This window comes from Vipera ursinii (genome assembly GCF_947247035.1).
Source record: "Vipera ursinii genome assembly, chromosome: 5".
NCBI classification, from domain to species: domain Eukaryota; kingdom Metazoa; phylum Chordata; class Lepidosauria; order Squamata; family Viperidae; genus Vipera; species Vipera ursinii.
Window position 1 is genome coordinate 10,983,863 of NC_139518.1, and position 22,533 is coordinate 11,006,395.

General features: G+C 42.8%; 1 protein-coding gene across 5 annotated transcripts in view; it reads right to left on the bottom strand.

Moving 5' to 3' along the window:
* The window catches only part of USP13 (ubiquitin specific peptidase 13), a 101,501-nt gene that overhangs the window by 43,103 nt on the left and 35,865 nt on the right, over positions 1 to 22,533 (bottom strand). For all 5 annotated transcript variants that reach the window (XM_083363916.1, XM_083363915.1, XM_083363913.1 and 2 more), the window contains 3 exons: positions 9,873 to 9,994; positions 6,915 to 7,057; positions 5,734 to 5,918 (listed from right to left, as the gene is read on the bottom strand). In XM_083363916.1, coding sequence (XP_083220042.1) covers positions 5,734 to 5,918; positions 6,915 to 7,057; positions 9,873 to 9,994 — 450 coding nt within the window. The remainder of the gene's footprint in view (positions 1 to 5,733; positions 5,919 to 6,914; positions 7,058 to 9,872; positions 9,995 to 22,533) is intronic.

The window sequence follows — 22,533 nt, forward strand, 5'->3', positions numbered from 1 at the left end:
CTGGGAATATTGACAAGAAGATCAAATATAGTAATAACAAATACGACAAGATCTGCTTATCATGAAGATACACTCGGTGATGAATAGTTCATGATTTTTCATTAGGATATTGTTCCAACAAGAACCATAATGTTGTAAACAGCAGATCTCAGCAAATCAAAAGAAGAATGGCCTAGATGCTTAGATCTACTGTGAATTTTTTAATTTGTTTTTCTTCATTGCTAAAATCCCCTTAAACTAAGTAGCACAACACCAAACATGTTATTAGTGATAGCATTTCAAATTTGAACCCTTTCATATATTTGAAAGGGACGTGGTGGCTCAGTGGGTTAGGACGCTGAGCTTGTTGATCAGAAGGTCGGCAGTTTGGCGGGTTGAATTCCGAGTGCCGCGTAACAGAGTGAGCGCCTGTTACTCGTCCCAGTTTCTGCCAACCTAGCAGTTTGAAAGCACGTAAAAATGCAAGTAGAAAAATAGGGACCACTACAGTGGGAAGGTAACAGCGTTCTGTGCACCTTTGGTGTCTAGTCATGCCGGCCACATGACCACGGAGACGTCCTCGGACAAGCGCTGGCTCTTTGCCTTTGAAACGGAGATGAGCACCGGCCCCTAGAGTTGGAAACGAGTAGCACGCATGTGCGGGGGAACCTTTACCTTTACCTTTATATATATCTTTATCCATTTGAGCTGTGGTGCTGGAGAAATCTCCTGTGTATTCTTTGGACAGGAAGGGTGACTAAGGAGCACATAACACCAGGCGTGTCACTAGAAGGCAAAATCACGAAACTGTGCCTCATTTACTTTGGCCATGTCATGTAGGGGAATTCAATGAAGAAAGCAATTATGTTGGGAAGAGTTAGCAACAGAAGGAAACCAGGCTGTCAAAAAACATGGTGGCTGGACACTATCAAAGCTGAGACCAGCCAGAGCATAGAAAAACTCAAAGAAATAGTGCAAGATTGGAAGATGACTTGGCCCATAAAACTACCAAGAGTCAGATATCTGTCAGAAATGGTGTAGGGACTCCTGCTTGGGCAGAGGGGTGGACTAGATGACCCACAAGGTCCCTTCCAACTATTCTATTTCTATTCCTATTCCTATTCCTATTCCTATTCCTATTCCTATTCCTTTTCCTATTCCTATTCCTATTCCTATTCCTATTCTATTATATTCTACATGGGACACAACTGAATGGATAACATCATCATTATCATGTATTGTACTTTTCAGAAAATACATTGCTTAATGTTGGAGGGGGGGAGAGAAAACCTCTATTTATTCTTCTGCCAAGCATTTATGAAACCCAGCATTCTCCCTCCTTGTGTCCACCTAGAATGATGCCATTGGCATTTATAGATACGACACATGGCCTTTTGCTGGCATTCCAATTTAAGAAAGCCTCTGTTTCTCAGCGCGAGTGATTGTTCCCTTCTATAAACATAAGTTCAGACAGGCCTCGTGCTTTTTCAGTGAAGTCACGATGCAGCATGACACCCAGTCAACTTTTTCTGCGTCAGTGTGGCTCTAAATGGACCTTGCATGGATATTTTTAAGAGCAATCCATGTCCGGCTAGAGAGAAGCAACAAAGAATTACCCCTAGCAGAATGCCACAGAACCAAACACCCTAACAAAGCAATACTGCAAATTGTTTGTCTCTACTGAAGTTCCACTGAGGTCAGATTGTTGTCTTGGACTTCATCTAACCCAGTGTTTTTTCAACCTTGACAACTTTAAATGTCTGGATTTCAACTATTAGAATTCCCCAGGCAGCAGCCTGGCTAGGGATTCTGCGAGTTGTAGTCCACACATCTTAACAGTTGCTAAAGTTGAGAGAGACCAGTTTTGAACACAAGTCTTCTCTCAGCTTGAAACTTAACATTAAGAAAACCAAGATCATGGCATCCAGCCCTCTCAATTCCTGGCAAATAGATGGGGAAGAAATGGAGGTAGTGACAGATTTTATTTTCCTGGGCTCCAAGATCACCGCAGATGGGGACTGCAGCCAAGAAATTAAAAGACGCTTGCTCCTCGGGGGGGAAAGCCATGGCAAATCTAGACAGCACACTAAAAAGCAGAGACATCACCCTGCCAACGAAAGTGCATACAGTCAAGGCCATGGTCTTCCCAGTAGCAATGTATGGCTGTGAAAGTTGGACTGAGAGTATTAACTGGGGTTTTAATTGTATTTTAATTGTAAGTGGGGTTTTTAGTTCAAGGTTAGTGTAATCATTTTAATTGTTTTAAATTTTTGTAACTTCTTGTATTGTTTTTTAAAAAAAACCTTGTGAACCGCCCTGAGTCCTACGGGAGAAGGGCGGTATATAAGTCTAATAAAATAAAATAATAAATAAATAAATAAATAAATAAATAAGAAAGGCTGAGTGCCAAAGAATTGAGGCCTTTGAACTATGGTGCTGGAGAAGACTCCTGCGAGTCCCTTGGACTGCAAGGCGATCAAACCAGTCAGTCCTAGAGGAGATCAACCCTGACTGCTCTTTAGAAGGCCAGATCCTGAAGTTGAAACTCAAATCCTTTGGCCACCTAATGAGAAGGAAGGACTCACTGGAGAAGAGCCTAATGCTGGGAAAGGTTGAGGGCAAGAGAAGAAGGGGATGACAGAGAATGAGGTGGCTGGATGGAGTCACTGAAGCAGTAGCCATGAGCTTAAATGGGCTCCAGAAGATGGTAGACGACAGGAAGGCCTGGAGGAAAGTTGTCCATGGGGTCGCGATGGGTCGGACATGACTTCACAACTAACAACAACAACTTCCTTCACTTACAAAACTTCACTGAAAGACCTTGGACTTGATACCATCTTGGCTTAACCTGGTAGCAAGATGGCTCAGCGGTTAAAGATGCTGAGCTTGTCAGCTGGAAAGCTGACAGTCCGGGTTTTAAGACTCGAGTACCACATGACAGGGTGAGCTCCTGTTCTTGCTCCAGCTGCTGCCAACCTTGCAGTTCGAAAATACAACAGATAAACAGGTACTACTTCAGTGGGAAAGTAACAGCATTCCATGCGCCTCAGCATATAGTCATGCTGGCCACATGACCATGGAAATGTCTTTGGACAATGCTGGCTCCCTCGGTTAAGAATCGGAGATGAGTATCACCGCCTAGATCAGGGGTCTGCAACCTTGACCGCTTTAAGACTTGTGGACTTCAGCTCCCAGAATTTCTCAGCCAGCTATACTGGCTGAGGAATTCTGGGAGCTGAAGTCCACAAGTCTTAAAGCGGTCAAGGTTGCAGGCCCCTGCCCTAGATATTCAGACTTGACTGGAGAGAGGAAATTTTTACCTTTATCTTTTGGCTTAACCTACCTTACAGGGCTTCTCTGGAAAGGGAAAAAGGAAACACCGTTTGAACTCTTTTAAGGAAGAGCCTGAGAAAGTTTAATGAATAGAATTCACCCATGTTTGCCTTTTCAGAAAACATTTCAATTCATAAATATACCCTAGCTCAGTTTTAAGCTTCTGTTTTTAAAATACTCTTCAAGTAGGCAGTAAAGGAAGCCAAAGAAAATGTCAGGCTACCGACGAATCTACAGAGTCACACATCATCCCTTAAAACAGACATGTCAAACACAAGGCCCGGGGGCCAGATCCAGCCCGCGAAGTGATTTCATGTGGCCCGCGAAGCCATCCTGGAAACAGTGAGGGAACGGCCCCCACTGCCTTGGCCCTCACCCAGAGACCCTCCTTCTGCCAGAGACCCTCAGATCTGTCCCACTCCTGCCCAGGCCCCCATAGGCACCCTTGATGTGAACGATGTAGAGCTGGCCACGCCCACCCAGTAGGCCATACGCAGTCTAGCCACGCCCACCCAGTAGGCCACGCCCACCCAGGCAACACCCACCCGCCCCCCTGAGGGCAACCGCAATGCTGATACAGCCCTCAATGAGATTGAGTTTGACACCCCTGCCTTAAAATATACTACATGAAATATATGTGAATATTAAAATGTACCCCATATTGTCACATCAGTTTTGAAAAAATGGGGTTGGATTTATTTATTTTTTGGTATCTAATTAAGCGCAAAGCTGTTGGAAGCATAAATTAAAACTGGCAAAATGCTAGTTGCATCTCCAGCCATTTTGTTTGCTTATCCAATTTCTATGACCGTGGATCTTCCCAAGAAATTCTGGGTGATGAACAAGACAGAAACAAAGAACTTCATTAAACCAAAGCAGGGGGGGAAAAACAATAAAGCCCTATAAAGACTCAATAAAACCAGAAATCATATACACTCTTGTTGAAGCCTTCCCCTATTGACATCCTAAGTCAAATGCCTGGGGGAAGAGTCAGGTCTTCCTGGTCTTCTGAAAGGACAACAGAGCAAAGGCCACTCACATTTCAGATGGAACCCTAGCGTACAGACAGTCCTCGACTTAAAAACACAATTGAGCCCAAAATTTCTGTCATTAAGTGAGACATTCATTAAGCGAGTTTTGCCTCATTTTACGACTTTCCCTGCCACAACTGTTAAGTGAATCACTGCAGTTGATAAGTTAGTAACACGGTTATTAAGCGAATCTGGCTTCTCCCTTGACTTTGCTGGTCAGAAGGTCGCAAAAGGGGATCACGTGACCCCGGGACACTGCAACCGTCGTAAATATGAACCAGTTGTCAGGCATCTGAATGTAAATCACATGTCCATGGGGATGCTGCAATGGCCCTAAGTGTGAAAAATGGTCATAAGTCACTTTTTTCAGCGCCGTTATGACTTCGAACGGTCACTAAACAAACTGTTGTAAGTCAAGGACTACCTGTATGTTTTCTGCCTGGGTTAGGATATGAATCCAGCTCTGACTGAAGAAGTTTCTTGGATGAGAAACGAAACGTCTTCAGGGTAAAACAAAGTCCAGTTGCCTTTTGAAAAAGCACCTTCAGGACACTGGTAACTCTACTTCTACAGTGCTACTGTGTTTCCTCGAAAATAAGACCCGGTTTTATTTATTTTATTTTATTTTGCCTCCAAAAGAGGCACCAGGTCTTATTTTCGGAAGGGGAGGGATCTTTTCCATTCACCTCTGGCACCAACAGCCCCGCCCAGCCAGCCCACTGCAGCGTCCCCCAGCCTGCATTTCACAATCAGAGGCCTTTCCAGAAGGCCTCTGACTGCGAAATGTAGGCGGGGAGACACCGCAGAAGAAGTCAGCCGGCAAGAAGAGGCAGGCTACAACGGTAAGCGGGTGCAGGGTGCGTGGGGCAGCTCGCCCTAGCTCACAGGTCTGCAACCCGCGGCTCCGGAGCCACATGCGGCTCTTTCAGCCATCTCCTGCGGCTCCCAGTCCTCTGCCATGTGCAGTCCAAAAAAAAAAAAAGTGGGACTAAAAAAGTTCAACCAATCAATTCAAATATGCAGGGTAGGTGCATATCTCGCCTTGGCTCCACTCTTCAGTCAAACCCTGTTCTGCACATGTACGCGTATACGCACACATTTTTTGCGGCTCCCAGTTTTTCCTTTTGTGAGGGAACCGGTTCCGAGTGGCTCTTTCACTGTTTCAGGTTGCTGAACCCCTGCCCTAGCTTGATTTTTAGGTGTGCGCCTTGCTCCAAAACTAGGGCTTATTTTTGGGGTAGGGCTTATATTAGGTCCACCCTTCAAAAAAAAATCAAGCTAGGGCTTATTTTCAGGGTAGGTCTTACTTTTTGGGGGAAACACGGCAGTGAAAAACAACGTAGAGAGATCAAAAGGCTGGTGATGATCATCAAGACAAGCTTTCACTAACCTGCCCCATCAGGAGTAATCGTTCCAAGCTTCACTGCCAAGGGATAACCCATCTCCTTGTAATGTTCGAGCGCATGTCCGTTTCCTCCACTGCCATCGAAGAACCATTTGCCACAAAGTATTGATCCATCAGTCAGGTTTAGCCAAAGATTCTCTCGTAAGTCACACTTGGAGCACTTCCAGCCACTGCAAAACAAATTGCCAGAGTCAAACAGGCAGCACGAAGCTTACTTTTGTTTTAGAGCTGCCTGGAATTGGATGAGCAAAAGATCACCTCATTTATTTATTATTTTAGGAAATCCATCCCACCAATCTTTCAAAACTGGAGTTCTCTATTGTAAGTTATTTAAGCGGGGCTTAAGGCATTTTTTTGTCTTAAGCCAAAATTAATGTAAAAAAGATGTCGATACTCTAGAAAGAGTGCAGAGAAGAGCAACAGAGATGATCAGAGGACTGGAGGCTAAAACATATAAAGAACAGTTGCTGGAATTGGGTATGTGTAGTTTAATAAAGAGAAGGGTGAGGGGTGACATGATAGCAGTGATCCAATATCTCAGGGGCTGCCACAAAGAAGAGGGAGCCAAGCTATTCTCCAAAGTACCTGAAGGCAGGACAAGAAGCAACAGATGGAAACTAATCAAGGAGAGAAGCAACCTAGAACTTAGAAGAAATTCCCTGACAGAACAATTAATCAGTGGAACAACCTGCCTCCAGAAGTTGTGAATGCTCCAACAATGGAAGTTTTGAAGAAGAGATTGTGTCACTTTTTTCAGTGCTGTTGTAACTTTGAACGGTCACTAAACAAACTGTTGTAAGTCGAGAGCTATCTGTAATGAGTTGATTTAGGATTATTTCTTTATACTAAACACAGATTTATTTATCTGTTTAAACAAACAGGAATATATTTTGTCCCTCAGCCGTCATGAATCAAGAGTCCCAATATACAGAAACAAAATCATAACGAGAATTATCATCCCTCTCCCAATCCCATCATCAACTCAGAAAATTCTGAACTGACAGCTGTGTATTCTCTATCTATGCCAGGAGCCTTTTAGAATATCACCAGAACAGCTTTGTTTTCATTACTGCTAGATAATCCGTGCCCCCTCCCTCCCTCTCCTTCCTTCCTTCCTTCCTTCCTTAATAATTCATTTCTTTGTGTATAAAACACAACAATCTCACCTTGGTGGAATCCTGACCCCATTGTCCATTTGCACCAGAGTGTTGGCATGTTTGGAGATTTGCAGCTCTTCTTCCCATGAGTCTGGGTCTTGCTTTCTGTAGGGAGATTTCGAACTGAGGACCGCATCACAAGCTATTGTCACCTGGAGTGGAGGGAAGATTCAGCTGAAGATCAAAGGCAGGCAGAATGATTATTTGGTTTGTCCTGGTCCTTTTGTTGTTGTTTGTTGTTGCCTTGTAACCAAGAACACTAACAACAGTAAAAATTTTCAGGTAGTCCTCTGGAGGACCTACTGTTACCCTCACATAATCCCAGTAATCCTTTCAATTGTTGTATAAATTACTCTAACTGCCTCCAAAAACTGCAAATTAATAGTGGAATTATGGTTGAGACACACTGATTTGCTTAAAGTTATCTAGCAAATTCAAAAGAGAGGTACGAATTGTCATCGGTGAATCTGTCATTCACATTACACGCATGGCTGGCTGAGGAATTCTGGGAGTTGAAGTCCACATATCTTCCAGCTGCCAAGGTTGAGAAACACTGTTTTAGACAGAAGGTGAAAAAGGTGGAACAGAATTTGCAAGGATCTGCAAGCATCTGCCTAAATAGGAAAATCAATGAAATCTCTTCCTATACTGAAATGACAAAAACCTGATATACAACCAAACAGAAACTATGGGTGGGTTCATACAAAATTTAGTTGAGATCATGAAAACAAATTCCTGTGCTCTCAGAGATACTCTCCAGACATCTTAAACTGTAAGCATTTGCACACATTGCCTTGTTGACGTTTGAGGCTAAGTAGGAATTCTTAGAGATAGCAACATAAACACATACATGGCTTGGTACCCACATATCTGTAGGAGCCCCGTTTTCTGTGTGGGTTAGACCAGGGCTTTTCAACCAGTGGTACGGGTACCACCTGTGGTACATTGGCGCCTGGCAGGTGGTACGCGACCATCCTAGAAAAGTGGTAGCGGGGGAGGGGAATGAGCTGACCCGGTGGCAGCACCACACAAGCCTGAGCGAGAGATGGCTGGAGCTGCACGGCTGTCAGGGCTCAGCGGAAGCGCCAGGATCAGCGCCAGTCTCCAGCTGGAGCTCAGCACTGATCCTGGCACTTCTGAGCCCAGACGAAGTGCCGATCAGCTGGAATGTTGCAGCATCTCCAGGGTCTTGTGATTTACATTCAGATGCTTGGCAACTGATTCATATTTATGACGGTCACAGTGTCCCAGGGTCATGTGAAGCAGCCACCGAGCAGATGGGGGGAATAAAAACCAAACACCCCCCACCCCACCCCCGCTGCCAATCCTCAACAGAAATGCTCACAACAATGAAAACCTCAGACAGGAGGAAAAGCGCCGCCGGGCAGGCAGGCAGGTGTCTTGCTTGGTTGTGGCTTGGGGGGCACTTTTTTCAGCGCCATTGTAACTTCAAACAGCCGCTAAGCAAACTGTTGTAAGTCGAGGACTACCTGTACTTCATCACTTTTTTTCTTTTGGGGGGGGTCAATCAAGTTTTTGACACCTTGCTAGGCGACTGTTGGTACTCGAATGTTGCCATATCCTTAAAGTGGTACAATGGGTGAAAAGGTTGAAAAGCCCTGGCTTAGACTACTATCCAGTATGCCCTTCCCAGAAGAACCTTGGGTGAAGTAACAGAAATGGAGGCCAGGAGGTGCTATTTCTCAATTTCTGCTCTAATGTTGTGGAATACAGTTGTGACTTATTATCACAACTGTTGCTAAGTGGGACAATTGTTAACCGGGTTTTGCCCCCTTTTACGACCTTTCTTCCCACACTTGTTAAGTGAATCACTGTAGTTGTCAAGTTAATAACAACTGTCATAAATATGAGTCAGTTGCCAAGTGTCCAAATTTTGATAATGTGACCATGGGGGATGCTGCAACAGTCATAAGTATGGGGGGGGGGGGGGAAGTCATAAGCCATTTTTTTTCAGTGCCGTTGTAACTTTGAATGGTCACTAAACAAATTGCTTGAAGTTGAGGACTACCTCCCCTTAAGAATTAAGACTTGCTCCATCCTTTCTGATCTTCTGGAAGCTACCGAAGAAAACGTTCCACAGAGCATTTTGTGGAATATTTTGCCCTCACTAACTTTATTTTGCTTTAAATTACTTTTATTGAGTCATTGGCCAGTGTTATTTCATTTGATTTGCTTATGAAGTCTTTTATTTGTTTCTCATCACTGTTTTTATGATTTATTCTTGTATTGTTGTCACTTTGATTAGAATAGAATTGAGCTGGAAGGGAACTTGGAGGTCTTCTGGTCCAGCCCCCTGCTCCAGCAGGAGAATCTATACCATCTCAGACAATTGACTGTCTAGCCTCTTCTTAAAAATCTCCAGTGATGGAGCACCCATGATTTCTGGAGGCAAGCTGTTCCACTGGTCAATTGTCCTCACTGTCAGAAGTTTCTCCTTAATTCTAGGTTGCTTCTCTCTTTGTTCAGTTTCCAACCATTGTTTCTTGTCCTTCCCTCTGGTGCTTTGGAGAATAACGTGACCCCCCTCTTCTTTGTGGCAGCCCCTCAAATACTGGAACACTGCTATCATGTCATCTCTGTTTCTTCTTTTTAGACTAGCCAAACCCAAGTCCTACAGCCATTCTTCATATGTTTTGTTTTAATTTTAATAATATTTATTATGGACTGATAATAATCAGTTGCTGATAATCAGTTTTTAATCCACTTTGGTTTGTCTTAATAAAATGGAATGCAGATAGAAGAAATAGATGTATTTAAAAAAAATCCCAAAATTTAATTTAATTTAATCTTGTAATTGACCATCTTTGCATGACATAATACACTTTTGGCAAGTATAATAATTTGTGTCGGCAGTAAGAAGTCTATACAGGTTTTCCTGTATGTTGAAAGAGGAATTGACTTCCTTAAATTTCTCTTGTTGGCTATCCCATTCTCTCATTCACTCACCAGTGCTGGCAGTTCTTCTATATTGGGTAAAGGAATTTCATAGTGGTCTGGAAATATGACAAGTTTAGCTTCATCCTCATACTCATAATCATCATTATTTAAATCACCGTTAGATTCAAGATCTGTCGAGAGAGAGAAAAAGATAGAACATTACTGGAGAGAGAAAAAAACAATATATTAACTAAATTAAGGCTGCTCAAAGAGATGTGTCCTGAAACAAATTGCTAATGGCATGTTGTGATGAATTTTTTTCACCAACATCTGAAACACTCATTTATGGGCATAGAAGTGAAGTGAGGAAACACTGCAACAACGACCATATATGTGTTCATCTGCAGCAAACACCGTATGCTCAGATCCTTCTAACCATCTCATCCTAGCTTTACCTGTGTTTAGCTCTGGCTTAATGACAACCTGTTGCTTCTCACTGTTCCTCAACAATAAGGCCCATTTCACATGCAAAGCATATACTTTTCTGAGTTTATTGTTATTGCCTGTTAATTTGGCTCTTTTTCCAGAAGAAAATTAAGTTCCACAGCACTTCTTCTAGAACAGCTTCCTCTTAGCGGAAACTTCTACCTCCAGAATCTATGGAGATGCTCGATCATCCAGGACGTGGTTGTTTCAAAGGCACCTGGGTTTTGTTGTTGAAATTTTCCCCAAAACAAACAAACAAGAAAGTCCAGTTGCCTTTTGGAAAAAAAGCATCTTTGAGTTCTATCTGCAGTCTCAGGAAATCTCATCTCTATCCAGAAGATGAGGAGATATATATATAATGTTAGGAGTTATAATGCCTTGGCTTCTTTTCATGTGGAACAGAGGATCAGTTTTGTTGTTCAGCTAGCACACAAAGCTAATATGAGGAAAAAGGAAGGACAAGGATGGACAAATGTTTTGATGCCCATTATCATTAGGTGGCTAAAAGAACTACTGGCCAAGGAAGGAAGGGAAAGTGAGGTCAGCTGCTGGATATTTAAAAGCAGTGTGAAAATAACCATCACGGGAAGTGGAAGGGTGAGTATTTAAAATGACATTTGTGTTGAAGAAACCTCTAAAAGGCGCAGAGTACATTTTGTTCCCATTAGAGCTCTGAAACCTGAAAGACCTACCTAGCCTATTGCCAACAGCTTCTCTTTATGAAAGCTTCAAATCAAAATTGTGCTCATTATTTGTTTTTACACACAAATGATTAAATTCCAACAAAGATGATCTCCAGCAAGTTGGAAAAATGCCAAGCAAATTATCATGGTCTTTTAAACACTGAGGTAAAATACTGAGGGGGGGAAAAAGAGTCCCCTCAGAAAAATATCCGCTTATTATACAGAGTACACTATTTATTACAGTCATATGCTTGGTTTATCGCCAAGAATGTCCAGATAATGAAAATGTCACTCTCCGTTTTATCAATGTTATAGCCTTGTATGTTAGGTGAGACTGAGAAAAAGCCGCTGACTCAAGGTAACCCTAAAGCTTCATGGCTGGAAAATTTCACTTCAGTTGAGATCTCCACTTTTGGCTCTCGAGACCAGATCACAATGAGAATTAGGGAAGGGTGCTGGTTATGACATTGGACTACAGGTAGTCCTCGGGTTATGACCATAATGGAGCCTTCCATCAAGGTCATAACTTGGGACGGCCAATTTGACAATCTGATTTTACACTATAACCTTTTTATTTAGGTTAAGCAAAACACCGAGGTCATTAAGTGTGACTCAATTGTCAGGGTTTTGCCCAAAACTGAAGTAAATGCTGATTTTCTGCATAAAATGTAGTCGTGTGACCGCAGGAAGCTGCAAAAGGCCGAAAAAGCAGCCTGGTTGCCAAGTGGCCAAAGTACAGTCACGTGACTGAGGGGAGTGGGACTATCAGAACTTCAGATCTGAGTCATAAGTAGCCCTGGGGAGGTCTGTTTAACTTTGAATGGTTGCTAAGCAACTGGTCATAGGTACAGGACTACCTGTACTAAGAGTGGAAAGATGCAGGTCCAAGTCCGCCACTACAGGTAGTCCTCAACGTACAACAGTTCATTTAGTAACTGTTCAAAATTACAACAGCACTGAAAAAAGTGATGACCGTTTTTCACACTTATGGCTTTTCACACTTATCCCCACAGTCACGTGATCAAAATTGGGACACTTGTCAGTTGACTCATATTTATGACATTAATTATGATGTGATCCCCTTTCGCGACCTTCTGAGAAGCAAAGTCAATGGGGAAGCCAGATTCACTTTACAACCGTATTACTAACTTAACAACTGCAGTGGTTCACATAACTGCTATGACAAGGTCATGAAATAGGGCAAAATTCACTTAACAACTGTCTCCCTTAGCAACAGAAATTTTGGACTTAGTTGTGATCGTAAGTCGAGGACCACCTGTAGTAATAGAGGCTGACTTTGGGCTATTCTCTTTCTCTCAATCCCATCTATCTCACGAATTTGACGCTGTAAGGAAAAATTAAAAACAGGCGGTGCTCTGCACGCTGCTTTGACCTCCTGAAGGAAATGGGATAATAAAAAAACCAAAATAGCTATTCCAGTCATTTTCCTTTGTCACCCATTGATCCCTATGCGTGCACCCTCCTGCTTGATTTATACGGAAACATGAAGACAAATTTCATAAAAATTCGATTGCAGCAAAAACTACCCTGCAGCTATATTTATAAATACAAAGAAGCCTGCAATTGGAGCAGCAATTAATAAAATCTCAAGGTTTATATGGAGGGCTTTCTAAGCCAACATTCTCCCATATAGGATCCTTCATATTGCTAAAGACCATAATTCCCATAATCCCTAGCTAGGCTATAGCTATACTGGCAGAGAATACAGAAATTGTGGTTACAACATATCTCAAAAGAACCAATTTTGTGAAGGCTACTTTGCATAATCCCTGTTCATAGGAGGAATTTCATGGAAAATAGAATACATGCATATAAGTTTTATTTAAAATGACACTCATTAGCTCTTTAGGGACATGTCATCACCATCACTTTTTTTTCCTGAGAATCCAAAACAAAATACTGTTGGTAACAACCACTCGTTCAGCAATGGCACTAAACGAGTGATACAACTGGTCCTCAGAATTTCAACCACCTGAGATCATATTGCAATGTCAATTATGATGTTGCAGCATCCCATAGTCATGTCACCATCTGCAATTTTCTTTGCTGGCTTCTGACAAGCAAAGTCAATGGAGAAGTCAATGGCCATCCAAATACTATTTAACCCTCCGATTCTATAGTATTTTTCCTTGTACCTTGTGATAAGGTAATCCTTGGTTAGCGACGACAATTAGGACTACAACTGCTAACAGTAAGCAGCACGATCACATGAAGTCATATTTTATGACCGTGTCACTTAGTGACAGCAACTCTGGTCCTAATTGCCATCACTAACCAAGGATTACAATGTACCAAGAGAAGTATTGTAGAATCAGAGGGTTAAATATTATTTGGATGGCCATTCTACAGGATATCTTGGGCGAAAGGAGGACAGAAGAAGCAACTATTATTTATCTCCAATCAGATCACTATCTTCATTTTAACAACATTCAAACTGCATTTGGCCTACTAGCCATGGTTACATAGCAGAAACTTATCGTCAGTGGCATTAATGTTGCATTCCTTGTTCAACATTCCACTGTGGAGAATTGAGAATAATTTTCTTCTTCTCTCATATTTGGGGTGTTATTGTTTCTGTCAGATCTTGGATCATACATAACTAATGTACAGCAAATCAAATCTCTGGGAACTTCAAAGCAGACAAATGCTAAGCCAGAATCTCAAACTATTACATGCAACCTTACAGGTCATTCTGGGCAAATTGAATGAGGCACTTTTGTACCTAGGACTCATTTGCTTGCCATTCCTTGGTCAGGGGGTGCTTGCCACTTTCCTCCCAGCTAGGTTCACTGCGGTTGGCTGACAGATGCCACACAGCTGTTGCTTCCCACTTAATCAGGGGAAGGACTTGCCTCCAGAGGCTGTGGGTGCTCCAACACTGGAGGTTTTTAAGAAGAGACTGGACAGCCACTTGTCTGAAATGGTGTCTGAATGAAATGGTGTCTGAAATGCTTAAGCAGAGGGTTGGACTAGAACAGTGGTGGCAAACCTATGGCACGCATGCCAGAGGCAGCACTCAGAGCCCTCTCTGTGGGCACGGGCACCACGCCCCGGAGATGGCCACAGTCCCTCTTCAACCAACCGCCTGCTAACTCGCCGAGGTCCCACGTGGCCGGATGCATCCTGACATAGCTGGTTTCCTCCCCCCACATCCCATCCCTCCTGGCCTCTAATGCACTCCATTTCCCGGGCACGACCCACTGCATCGTCTTCTCAGCTATTGGCCATCCATCCATCTCAGAGGCGGCTTCTTTGAACTGCTGGAGGTGGACTGCGGAGCCCCAGAGTGCGCCGGTCGATGGGCCGGCAGGCTGTGGCTGAGGACGGACACCGTTGGCACCCATGCGCTCACTGGCCTCTGTGTGTGGGAACCAATGGTTTCCGGCAGCAGCCGCCCCAGCCCGTCTTGCCCCATGGCAATGGCACCCCCACCCTGCCTCTCCTCAACCCGTAGGATGAGCCTCCTCCCTACCGTCCCACCTACCAGAGACCCCCCCTAGATCTTCCCCAACCCTGCCCAACCCCCCACAGGCGTCCCTCCCCACGAGCAACATTGAGGTGATGAAGATGCAACATATTTTCATATATGGTGGACTTGTAAAAGGGTTAAGGCTTTTTGGATAAAAGTCTGGTGGAACATGCAGAAGATTTTTAAACAGAGGATAAGGTTTTGTCCGCAACTTTTTTTGTTGGGAATAATTACAGATGCTACAGTTGTGGACACTAAGTTGATGTTGAATTTAATTACGGCAGCAAGACTTTTGATAGGTCAGTACTGGAAGAAAGAGGAACTGCCGACCATAGAAGAGTGGACTTTAAAGGTTTCCAACCTGGCAGAGATGGCGAAGATTTCGGCCTATTTGAAAGATCATTTGCAAGAACGCTATATTATGGAATGGAGAAAATGGATTGAGTTTATCCAGAACAAGTATAGGGTTAAGAAGTTTCATGTAGCATTTGAATAAGTCTTCTTTCTTTTTTTCTTTTTCTATTTTAGTTTTTCTATATATATTTAATATTACTAAGGTTTGTTTTATCCTATATAAGCTAGAGAGTGATGGATTTTAGAGTTTATGGTTGTTAGTATATGGTTGTTTATGATTGTTTTTTTTATATATATACCTTGTATTTAGCTCTGGGAAGTTGGGGGGGAGGGGGGAGGGGGGAGAGGTAGGGGGGGAGGGAGAAGGGAGGGGGAGGGGGATTTTTAAAGAAAAAAATTGTATGTTAAAACTTTTCAATTAAAAAAAAAACATTGAGGTGATCACACCCACCCAAGCTGCCATGACCACCACAGCCACGCCCACCCAGTGGGCCACGCCCACCTGGCACCCGGCAATAAATAAATGGGTTTAGGGTTGCAGTTTGGGCACTCGGTCTCTAAAAGGTTCACCATCACTGGACTAGAAGACTCCAAGGTCCCTTGCAACTCTGTTATCCTGCTTCAGTGCTCCTTTCCCACTATTGTCTTACAGAGCTGAAGGAGACCCTGAGTTGTGGTGCCCTTCTCCAGCAGAGATAGATGGAGGAAAAATCAATGGGGGCAAATACCTGGAAATCAACAGCTGCAGTACCACTTATATGCCACCTGCTGCTTATCAGTTCCACCCAGTGGCCTCCTCAGCTGAAGAGCAGCAGGATGGTGGGACAGGTGGCATTTCTCAGTCAACCCAGGACAACTTGGCAAAAGGGGAAGGTGCCTCCTATGAGAAAGAAGGTGGACTACCCAAGTGACAGGGACAAAATGTAGAAAGAGTGATGACTTTGTCAGAAGCATGTGAGTACTGTTACATAAGGACCGAGGGCTGAAACATCCTTTAAGTTCTGGAAAACGTTAAGTTCAAAAGCAAACCAGTCAGACACCTGAATGATTCACTAGGGTGTAAGAAGGAGAGGAGATAAGAGCACAATCAGACTTGAAGTATTAATCCGAAACACGATAGCATTACTTTTTTCATATTGTAACATAAGTCTATGCAATCACATGTTTTCCCAATATTATTAGGAAGAGTTTTTGAAGGGTATCTTGTCACTTAATTGGCATTTCTTCTGGATCTTCAGACCTTTTCCATACAGACAGACAAGGATGCCCCAAGTCGACATCCAGAAGTTGTTATATTACAACCTTAGCTAATGGAGCTCGGTGAAAGGAGTTGTAATCTAGCAACATCTGATGAGTTATTCATTATCCAATTAGAAAGGACTAATTATTTAATTCAATAACACTGGGTTCTCTTGACTAGAAATCCCCCCTTCTCCATCTTAACAGAATAACAGAGTTGGAAGAGATCTTGAAGGTCTTCTAGTCCAAACCCCTGTTCAAGCAAGAGACACTATACCATTTCAGACAAATGGCTGTCCAATCTCTTAAAACCATCAGTGTTGGAGTATTCACAACTTCTGGAGGCAAGCTGTTCCACTGATTAATTGTTTTGTCAGAAAATGACTCCTTGGTTCTAGGTTGGTTCCCTCCTTGATGAGTTTCCATCCATTGCTTCTTGTGGTGCTTTGGACAATAGGTTGACCCCCTCTACTTTGTGGTAGCCCCTCAAATATTGGAACACTGCTATCACTGCTATCACCCCTAGTCTTTCTTTTAATTAAACTAGACATACCCAATTCCTACAACTGTTCTTCACATGTTTTAGTCTTCTCCTCATTTGTATATAGAAATAACTAAATAGTTCTCCAGAAGCCTTCACACGTATGACCCAGAAGTTATTTTGAATAAAGTCTTCTTTTCCAAAATTGGCAAGCTCCTCAAAATGCCTGCAGATCATCCTAACAGCCTTGTTCCCTTTCTCCTTTTGCAGATGTTCCACTGCCATCAGCTAATTCCATTAAAAGGAATTTAGAAGTGCCAAAAAGAAAAGTATATTTGTAGCTCAGAATTAAACTGTCAAGTCCTTGGTGCTCTCTGAGCTTGGCTTTTAGCTTTCAAACGTTTCATTACCCAACTAAGCACCATCATCAGACACAGGTCAGGTAACGAATCATCTGTAAGCCAATGTCTATGGATATTGTCAATCATCCAGATTCTGGTTGTCCCAAAGTTGTTTTTCCAAAAGGCAACTGGACTTTCTTGGTTTTTTCCTTGAACACATTTCGCTTCTCATCCAAGAAGCTTCTTCAGAACTGAAGAAGCTTCTTGGATGAGAAGCAAAACATTTTCAAGGGGGGGAAAAATCAAGAAAATCCAATTGCCTTTTGGAAAAGCAGCTTTGGGACATCAGTAAGCCAAGCTCAGAGAGCATCAAGGACTCCACAGATTCAGAAGTGCTAATACCAAGAGCAGAGCCCATTTTCCCTTCTAAGGGGCTGAAAGCTCTCCAAAGCTGAATCAGAATTCACAATTAAAACTGGCGTTGTCATCAAGAGAGGTGCCACCAAACAGCACAACAGGCCACAGCCGGCAAAGCAAAACAAGGCATGTTGTCAGGCCGTAAAGAGTGAGGTGACGGCAGGGGCCATGCACAGGAGAGGGGATGAAGAAGCTGTTATTTTGGGGCAAGCTCTCAGCGTAGGAGATTTCCTTCGTCTACCATCTGGTCAAGTTGAACAAGCGTCACTCCTGGCATTGGACGATGACAAACGTTCCATCGCCAGCTGACTGAAGACAGCAGCTGCACTTCGGCTTCAGGCAGACGGCCGAAGCCGTCAAATTAGCAGGCCGGAGGGGGGAGAGGAAAAGAAAGGCTGTGCAAATGCTCAGATCAGGTTTAAATGTTGCTAACTGAATGTGCTAATTATAGCAAAATTATTAGATCCCAAATTGGGCTGCCGAACAAGAGGCAGCCCTGTTGCATTCAAGGAAGGAAGGGAGAGAAAAAAAATGGAGGTACATTCTTACATAGAAAAACAACAAACACCAAGAACCCCCAAGTTGTAAATCCTTCCATTTTCACCACTTCCATCCGATTTACAGACGGTCCTTGACTTATAACCATTTGTTTAGGGACCATTCAAAGTTACCATGGCACGGGGAGAAAAAAAATGACTTATGACCATTTTTTCAGACTTACAACTATTGCAACACGCCCCATGGTCACATGATCAAAAATTCAGACATTTGGCAACTGACTCCTATTTGTGACGGTTGCAGTGTCCCGGGGTCATGCGATCACCTTTTGGGAACTTCTGACAAGCAAAGTCAATGGGGAAGCCAGATTCACTCAAGAACTGTGTTATTAACTTAACAACTGCAGTGATTCACTTACCATCTGTGGCAGGAAAAGTCGTAAAATGGGGCAAAAGTCACTTAAGTGCCTTGCTTAGCAATGGAAATTTTGGGCTCAATTATGGTCATAAATCAAGGACTACCTGAGTGTAAAAAACAAACAAACAAACCAGGAAATAGCCACGGACTATGAACAAGTACCTTGTGGAAACTGAGTAAGATTGCTGACAATCAACAATCTCCCAGGTTTAAGTTTGTTTTATTAATTCGTAAACAGCCTGCTGTTCATTCCTTCAAGATTTCATACCTGATTCACTTCTATTTTTGCTCTCTTTAATCCCACGAGAGGGATTAAAGAAAAGTGATGGGTCAAAAGATCACTTTGTGAATTGAGTAGGGACTAGAATCTGGGTCTTCAGATTCTAAATTTCACTCCAATACTTTAATCCAGGTTTTCCTAATCTGTCATATTGGAATAGAACGGCAATGAGTTTAATGTTGTTGCAGTCTAGAACTGCTCTCATTGCTTTGCCACAGTTGCTCTTAAAATTAATCTCAGCTAAAACTCGTAAACCAACATTGTTCGGCTCTAAAAATTCTAACAAAATTCATCCAAAATTCATATCAACCAATAATTTTACTGGGACCAATGAAAATTCCACAAAGAAATGTGTAATCTTTTGAGTGCTCCTAAATTATTCTGCAAAAGTAGAGAAACTCATAGTGATTATTTTCAGCCAAGTATCCAAGTCCAACACAGGAAAATAAAACAATTTTGGTACCTTAATGCTTGTTCAAGTTTGGCAATGTTGAGATTTGTGGATTTCATCTCCAACCAGCATGCTACTTCATAGCAGCTAGCAACTTATTGTCTGGTAAATCATTACACAATTATAGTACTACCTGAAAACAACATCTTCCAGTCATAAAGTGCAATTAGAGAACTGTAATAAATATCAATCAACTTTCCACTTTGGGGATACAATAATCCCTTGATTAAGAGAAAAAAGTGTCTGTTAAATGAGAGGGTCTGTTAAGTCCAGATGGGATTTTATGTATGCACATTATATACATTAATTGTTTGTGTACATGCAATAAGCATAGAAGCATATAAAATGCAGAAAAGTAACCTGCCAAACAGAGATCTGTTACGTCACAATTGTGCTGTATCTCTTAATATATCAGACGCCTACATTTAACTGTTCTTTGAAAGTATTATCCTATTCTTTGGATTTGTTTCAGTTACCAAAAAAGTCATCTCCATTTAATTTTTGAGATGTACTGCACATATCTAAAACAGAAAGTTATTTACTCTGGGGACTTCCGGTGGCTCCGCGGCGCCGGAGACAGCCTTCCTGGGCTGCCCGCGGCTCAGCTGTGTGATTTTTCGCCCGAAACAGCGTCGATCAGCTGTTCGGGCGAATTTGAAGCCCCCTCCTCGGGAGAAGAGGAGGGGGTGAGCCCCCAGGTAGGGGTCGAGTTCTCCGGGGCCGCCTGAGCTTGGAGCTTGGGCGGCTGAAGGATTGAACTCCCCCGTAGCCTGGGCTGCTCCCAGCTGGCTAGCGTCTCTGCTCCGGACTTTATGGAGCAGAACCAGGCGTCTGCGACCATCCCTGCTTGAAGGAGAGACTATGAAAGGAAAAGAGCAGGCAGAGCAGTACAAGAGGGAAAGATGAAGAGATGAAGAGGATTATTTTATTTTACTCTCAAGCTTGATGGACTTTGCTTAAAACTTAAAGTGAAAGTGCGTCACAATTGTAAGTAAAAGATGGCGGCTAAACCTCCCCCTAGAACTTTTCGGAGTGCTGGAAATTCTCTGGTGCAACAACAATCATTACTGCAGGCGTTGCATTCTCCTGATGTATTGACATCGAAGGATCTTGAAAAACATACCCAGTTAATTTTGGAGTCAATGGGTGTTAAATTTGCACAGATGGAGGAGAAATTGGAGAAATTGGAGCAGAGAATGGAAGAAAGGATGGAGCAGAAACTTAGAGAGATGAAGGTAGACATTTTGTCCTCAGTGCATAAAGTAGCTAAATGTGTGGAGGTGCTGGATGATCAAGTGGAAGACTTGACTCAAAAGAATGCTATATTAGAAGCAAAAGTATTGGAAATTGAAGATTTAAAAGACAAAATGGATAGCGAACAGAGTTTGGCTCAATTTTACCAGATGCAGTTTGCTGTTAGAATTAGAGGCCTAAAAGAGAATATTAAGGAAGATTTAAAGCAGCTGGTTTCTGAGGCTTTTGAGGGGGTATTGAACCATCCAGCATCTGAAATAAAACAAGGCATGGACAAAGTGTTTCGTGTGAATTCGTGGATTGCTAAGCAGAGAAAGTTGCCTAGAGATGTGGTGGTTTATTTTGTAAAAAGGGAAATTAGAGATGAAGTTATACAAGCTGCCTATGATACTAAAGTTGTGATTGCTGGTCAAGAAGTTTTGGTTCTAAAAGAAATTCCTCCAAAGATTTTAAAGAGAAGGAAAGACTTTATATTTCTTGTACAAGAGCTCAAGCAAAGAGATATAAGGTTCAGATGGGAGATCCCAGCTGGGTTGAGCTTCATGTATGATGGCAAAAGGTACTGTTTGGGTACTGTGAAGCAAGCGCATGATTTTTACAACAATGTTTTAAAAGCAACTCCATCAACACTTCTGGAAGCTGCAGAGGGATCTGGAGAAGGAGAACATCAAGAGGATGAAGATGGACAGATAGACGAGAAGGGTACAGGAGGAGATCAAGCTGCAACTCTTTTGGATGATCCTAGAGAACAGAGGGTGACGCGTGCTGCCTTAAAACGCTCAAAAAAGATTAAAAAATAAGACCAGTAGAAATCTATGGAACTTCCACAATATACTTATAGTCAAGTGGTAGTTGTGTTTTTAAGAGTTTTGGGATGATATGTATGGTAACAGAATGTTCAATTTGGAATTAATGGACAATTTACTACAGAGGAAGAGGAAGAAAGTTTTGTGGGTTAATGCGGGTTAATCTGTGTAAGAACTATCTATTATAGCCTATTTGTGATGTGTAAGTGAGAATATGTCTAGGTAATAGTGAATTGTGGAAGAACATAGATGGGAATGATGCTAGTTTTCTTTTATTTTAGTTCTTTATACATATTTAGTATTGTTAAGGATTGGTTTACTCTATATAAGCTAGAGAGTGATGGATTTTAGAGTTTATAATTGTTAGTATATGATTGTTTATGATTGCTTTTTAGATATATACCTTGTATTTTGCTCTGGGAAGTCGGGGGGGGGGAGGGGGGGAGGAGGGGAAGTAGAGGGGGGGGAGGCAGGGGAGGGAGGAGGGAGAGGGGGAGGGGGGGAGATAGGGGGGAGGTAGGGAGGGGAGGAGGGAGGGGGAAGGGGGGTTTTTCAAAGGAAAATTGTATTTTAAAACTTTTCAATAAAAAAAAAAAGAAAAAAAAGAAAGTTATTTACTCTGAAATTAAAAAAAGGTTATGTCAATTGACTTGCAGGATGGCAAATCACTGGGGAAAAGTATGAGTTTACCACGAAATATGCTAAAACACCTTATGTTCAGAAAGGCCTTTTTTAAAAAATTACATTCTCTGCTTGCTTATGCATTTCCATATTTTCTTAGCAGTTGAGGGTAAATTCAGCCCCAAAACGCTAATGCGGGCTGATAACCAAATAGCCAAAATGTAATCAAATGACTAAGGAGAACAGAGTGGCCATTTCTATCTTCAAACCTAGGCTGTAAGTAGCCCTTGCTAGGACTGGTGTAACTTTCAATAGTTTATTTATTTATTTATTTATTTTAATTCCATTTATATCCCGCCCTTCTCTGAAGACTCAGGGCAGCTTACAAGCTTAGCAGTTGCTACGTGAACAGTTGTAAGTCGAGGATTACCTGTATAGCATCCACCCACATATTTTTTTTTATGAATGCTTACATGGAAGCAACTAGAACAGACTTTTTGGAGAGGTGTGGGTGCATCTATCTACAGCAGAGTTCCCCAACCTTTCCAGGTTGGCGGCCCAGATGGGGAGGGGGGGGAAAAGAGGAGAGGGTTTGGGGGGAGGGGCAAGCATGTGTGCATGAGCACCCGTTGCTTGCGTGAGTGGGACCGAGAGCACCTGCGACACGCGAGTGAGGCCCCAAGCGCTTGAGTGAGGCCCCGAGCACTTGGGTGAGTGAGGCTCCAAGTGCCTGTGACACTGTGACAAGTGAGGCCCCAAGTGCTGACATGAAGCCCTGAGCATTCGCATGCCCTGAGTGCTTGTGACCCTCATGGGAGTGGGGCCCTGAGCGCACGCGATATTCGTGGGAGTAGGGCATGCGCGCACCAGCCAGCCACTCACACGGCCTGGTTGCGAATAGGCCACAGACCG